Raw genomic sequence first — 6018 nt, forward strand, 5'->3', positions numbered from 1 at the left:
AAGTCATTAGTTTATGTTGGCGAACTCTATTTCTAAACATCCTTTGTATGGTCATGGAAAATCCAACATAAGTCCTTCACAAAGAAATCCACAGTCCGACCAAGAGAGACAGGGAGGGTTTAATTTTTCATGTCACGTTACAATCTGCTCACATATGGCTAATAAAAATGTGATTAATAGATGTAAACTGCTACAGATTGTGACATAGAGCTCCTTTAAACACCCCTTGTTGAACTGTAAAGCCAGTTATCCCATAAAGGCCTACAACAGGTAGCCAGGCTACACAATTTAGCTGTTGAGGCCAGTTTCAGTAGCTACTGGTTTTTTTCTTTCTCTTTATTTTCTATTTAGCTTCATGCATATTTTTCTGATTCTTTGTCCTTTATTTTTGTATCTCGAGCTGTTGTAACAAGTGAATTTCCCCATTGTGGGAAAAATAAAGCCAATCTTAATCGTAATCTTAATCTTACAGAGACCAGATAGCCCCTTTAAAGTTTTTACTGCTAAATTGCTGAGCTAATGTAACAGTAAATACATGAAGAAGAATCACACAGTCAGTGAAGTGAATCAGTGTCGTGTGTTATACAGCAATATGTAGTCTAGCTAAGGTTTGCTAACTTTAGCTCACATTAGTCACCATGAGTACTGGTCATACCAGACCGACAAAGACTGTAGCAGCAAAAGCTTGAGTGTTTAATCGAACAATGGTGTATGTTATTGCTTTGAAATTCAACTTTTCACTTGTAACAGGAAATATGTGTTATCGCTTCTACCAAAAGTTACATACTCTTGCTATTAGGGATAACTGTTCGACCATTTTATGTGCCACAGACATTGAATTTGGCTACTTTGCTTTGGTTGTCATCCTGGTTCTCCCCTTACCTAAAGGAGACAAAAGCGAAAGAGAGACACAGACAGAGAGATTAGTGACAAATAAACATGCACTCCTTTGTTTGTCTCCAGTGGTAAATTTGCTTGTCTCTTACTCCAGACATGGCTGTTGAGTTTGTCCCCGAGCACGTAGAGCAACGTCACCACTGACATGTTGAAAAAGAAGAAGCCCATGAGACCATTGGTGCTGAAGTGCCCAAGAAGGGGATACACCCAAATCCCAACAGACAAGTACACCCATATAATCCTGCAGAGCATGTTTAGAGAGAGGGAAAAGAAACTTCAGTGTATCTGTCAGATCATCTTGCACCGTCTTGTCTCAACGATCTAGTATGGCATGTGCAAATATTCACTGCAGCAGAGTAATAAATCTCAGCATAGCTACGGTCTGTACCATCAGACACATGAGGATATGTAGGTTGCTACTGTATGTGAGCCAGAACTGTTGAAGGAACAAAGGAAGCTTTTCAGCCCTCCAGCTGTTTGCATTATGAACTGATAAATGCTGCTGCGCTGGACTAGTCTAGACTAGTTACAGTGGGAACATTCAGACACTGCTGTGCTATTTTACCACATTAACTGAAGAAGGACTACATTTTCCTGAAATGCTTTGATATGTGCCTATTAAAGTTTGGAAATGCTTTGTTGTGGTTCTACTGTGTGTGCTGACTCAACACTTACCAGAATAAGTAAGACAGGCCAACAACTCCTAATGCTGCCAGCGCATGTTTAGTCTGAGGGTAGGTGTGAGGCTGCACCAGCACTTCTCCAAGTAAAACAGGAAAGACAAATGTGTGCTGAGGAAACAGTGTAGAAAAACTCATTTATTTTTCATTACAATAGAATCTGGATTATTTAAATTTTGAGTCAAGCTTTATGTTAAGGTCCTTGTAATAAGGCCCTTATAAGTCATTATCATGTGATGATATTATTGTTTATCATCTATAATCATTTATAATACTAAGCATCCATTAACTCAGACATTTGTTCACTCTGTAGTAAAATAGAAGACACATAACTGGAAACAGAATGGAGAATGAAGACAAAGAGATAAAAAGCTAGTAAATAGAACAGAAAAACAATAAATAAGTAAGTAAAAGCAACGTCAGAGGGGAAGAGCAAAGTATCTCGAGTGCAGTTTGTTAGTCCTTGGCTGTTTGTGTGCATGTGTGTTGATGTGTGTTCACCAGGAGTGGAAGTACCTAACAACATCTACTCAACTAACTGTAAGTATGTCTGTAATTTAACTCATACCATTACACCATGTAATCTAGTAAGTTTTTTTTTTTTTTTTTTTTTACAAAAAACAAAACTCTACAGCAGGTGCAGGTTTGGAAAAGTGACCACGATCACTGAGTAATTCAGACTGAAGATTTGATCAGATTTGAAACAGAAACCGGCTGCTACTGATAATGGATTACACATCAAAGGTTGAAAAATAACTAATACTCTGAGTAGAGTTTGAGAAGAGTATGTTGTACTTTTCCTTGAGTATTATTCTAACACCAGTAGTTTTACATGTAATTGAGTAATATTTCATTAATGTAACTGTAATCATACTTGAGTATAGATATTCAGTACTCTTTCCACCCCTGGTGCTCACAGTTCCCTTATTATTGCTCTGTGGGAGAGCTGTGATGGAGGTCACAGCTCTTGGATAGAAGCTGTTTCTCAGTCTGTTTGTCCTGGATGCATAATGCATAATAAAGTTTGTATTAATCACAATAAATCAGTAAGTAGTAACAGTAAGTTGGTTGAACTCAACAAACGCGTTTGCAATGCTGTTATAAACAAATATAAGCTATTAATTAGATATTAGACACGCATAAGGCTTTTATTAATGTTATTAAAGATATGATATGTAACATTTCTGTATCAACATGTTTCAAAACGATTAGACCTTTGTTATATTGTTTGTTGAGTTGTGTGCTTGTATTATCACAAATGTTTCATTTGGTCGCTTGTCACAACAGGGAAACCAAAATATATATACAGTTTCCTTGAACAGAGTCAGAGAATGAGGAAGAAAGTCTGCGAAAGACACTTAGGGTCAGAATAGCCAATCAGAAGCAAGGGATGGTTATCATGGCACTACACCAGCTCTCTGTCTTTTGTTTTTCTTTTGATTGAGAGATCCCTTTCAGCAGAAATTACGTATTGTGCGTTTCAATCAACTGTTTCTAATAAGTTACATTTTTTATGCTATTATTAACACTTATACAGTCTTATTAATGTTAATAAACATATGATAAGGACTTATAAGGGCCTTATTACCTATTAATTCACGCTCATTAAAGGGTTATTCAATTTTAGGCAAAAAAATAGTTGAAATGCTTACAAACAGACCATAGCATGGTTCATCCAGGGGGGGAAGAAGGTGTCAATGGTAGCTGGGTAGACTAGTTCACGGTCATAGGCAAAGATGGTCCAGAAAAGTAGAACAACAAACTGGACAAAATGTATAGAACATGAATTAATGTGTAGTACATTTCTTATTTTATGATTTTACAACAATGTTGGATTTTCAAAAATGTGTTTCTCACCATGCCCACAGGGAAGGCAAAGACAGAGAAGAGAAGGTCTTTACATCTGCTCAGAGTGCTCTCAGACTTCTTCCCAGGTTGTAGATCATTCACTGTGGCCAGTCCAAAGAATGTCATTTGTAGTAACTGAAATATTAAAAGCAACACTATTATTTCCTTTTTCATAGATACTATTGAACATTTTATTAATATAATATTTGGAATTTACTTACCAAATTCAAAAAAGTAAGGTACTTCCAAGGTCCTCCATAAACAAAGATTCCTGGTGGTAACTCTTCTCCATCCTTAGCAGCGAGAGTCTTAACAATGAAAGCGTACCAGCTGAACGCTGTGATGTGGTACACTCTTCTCAGGGTTGAAGTCATTGTACTGTAAATGTATACTGATCCTCAACAAACAACAAAAAACTAAATAAAAACTAGCAAAAACTTCTCTTCAGAGTGTGAGTTTTCCCTTCAAACTTGAGGTACTTCAGGCAGTGAGGGTTCTTGAGAGATTAGTGTAATTCAGCGAGAGCTTATCGAAATCAGTGAGCAGTGGATGTAAAGCGACACTCACAGACAAGAGGCCCACTGTTTCTTACAAAGCACTGGAGTCTTTCTTTCATAACTGACGCGCTGTAGCATGTGACAATTTCATTCGCAGTGAGAGCTTAATCGGTTTCATAGCATTTTGCAATAGAAGTTAAGTGAGTAAATCAGTTCAAGTTAAGTACGTCATTTGCAAAATAGTTGATTCTCTGTTGTCATTAAGTGTTGTGAAATCCTGATCTTGTCCTTAAACAACACACTTAATCCCAGCCAGCATCAGGTGTGCTGTTATGTGTTTGTCCTTGACCTCTGACTTCCCTTTGGAGGGACAGAAATTTTGCATTGTCAAATTTTTGGAAATTATATGATGAGTCATATTTTGTTCTCCAGTCAGATAAATTAGATCAAAAGGTAGAAATACACCCGACAAATATAAATTAATTCTGCATTTTTCTACCAAGGGTGTCTCGACTAGAAGGCTGAAGCAAGCTAGCAGCCTTTTGAAGCTGTAATGCTCATTTCACATCAGGGAACAGTTGCATGACAGATGGAAAAAAAAGACAAATTTTTCCCATCTGAAGTTTGGTACTGGTAACAGGCTGAAGAGAATGGGGCTTTTCATGTTTTTTTGTGTGTTCTCAACAGCATGACCATGTTCAGGGATTTGCATGGTGGGAGTAATGAACACTTTTGACCTGAGGGTGGTGCTAGAGTTAACGTCATTGTGGTGAGACACTCATGGCACTTTTGGGATGTCATGTGAAGGCTTGTAAATGACACGGTTTGTACGCCATAATTTTTTATGTTGTGTTTCAGTCAGTGTGTCAGAAATAACATGCTGTGCGTTATACAACTATTTGTTATTCCCTACATCCCTGCACTTTATATATATATTTAAACAATATAGCGACCCATGTCGTCTAACCCATTATCAAATGTTAAAAACATAAAAAAAATATTGAGAGTTATTCATTGAATGTAATATTTATAAAATTAACTCTGGCCCTTAAAATTGTGAATGTAGTTTTATGTTTAAATGTCCAGTTCGTAAGAAAGTCTATCTATCTTGATAACATCTTCAGCAACATGGCATAGTGGTCAAATTATGACTAACTTTTTAGATACAGATACATCGACGACGACACAGTACAAAAAAAGAGACAAAATTAAATGTCCATTTTGTGAGGAAGTTGATTTTTGAATCTCATTCCCTACTCATCAAATACTGACATTTTGAGATTGTAGGTCGGGTCAGCCGCCATCCCAAAGCGTCACTATTTGAGTTGTGAATGAGACTCAAAAATCAACTTCCTCAAGAAACCAGACCTTTAATTTTGTCCCTTTTTTTATTTTCTTTCGTCGTCGATGTATCTGTACAATAAAATAGAAAAAACAAGTTAGTCAGCGATGATTTGATACGATCATGACATGTTACAACACAGAATCTATATATGTACAATGACACAATATTATAGTATTACATAAACAACACCCTATGTCATCGGACCACTGTCTTAAATACAAATCCCAGGTTTGTAACAATTTGTCAGATGTAATGTAGGTGCTGACAACAAACAAAACTCATGATGTCATAACAATGTTAAGTGTTGAATACTTGTATGTTGACGTAAACATGTATGTAACGCTGTGATCCTCCCCTCTCACTGAAGTTATAAAGTGCAGAAACAAGTAATGGGGGCAGAGTGGCTGAGACAGAGACACCATTCACCCTGTTACAAGACACTTTACCATCAACATGATGTTGAAACGGTTACAAAAACAAAAAGTTTTAAGAGAACAGGTTTTGAAAAAAAAAGAGGTGTCAGTTATAAAATGAAAGATGGCTGAGTTCCTTTAGCTGCTTCAGTTTCAGGTTCCAGGTATTTTGCATGTTGGCTCACTGTCACACTTTCATGGCTGACTGTTGTCAGTAACACCTGTGCTTTTCCTGTTGTGACAAATCAAAAATGTCTGCAGGTAGTGAATGCCAAAACATGATATATGTAAATTTACCACATTTGCCTAATGTTATTAACTGTGATTCAGTTAATCAG

At 36.8% G+C, this 6018-nt stretch overlaps 1 protein-coding gene across 1 annotated transcript; it reads right to left on the minus strand.

Moving 5' to 3' along the window:
- Nucleotides 1–560: 560 nt before the first annotated feature.
- LOC311270345 (androgen-dependent TFPI-regulating protein) lies at nt 561–3799 on the minus strand (the record flags this gene model as incomplete). The annotated part of the gene is made up of 6 exons (XM_084375155.1): nt 561–882; nt 987–1138; nt 1573–1688; nt 3238–3339; nt 3435–3560; nt 3647–3799. The coding sequence occupies 6 exons, from the start codon at nt 3797–3799 to the stop codon at nt 845–847; spliced, it is 687 nt and encodes a 228-aa protein (XP_084231281.1). The 3' UTR covers nt 561–844.
- Nucleotides 3800–6018: the final 2219 nt, after the last annotated feature.

This window comes from Pagrus pagrus, assembly GCF_965226575.1.
Source record: "Pagrus pagrus genome assembly, chromosome: 15".
Taxonomy (NCBI): Eukaryota; Metazoa; Chordata; class Actinopteri; order Spariformes; family Sparidae; genus Pagrus; species Pagrus pagrus.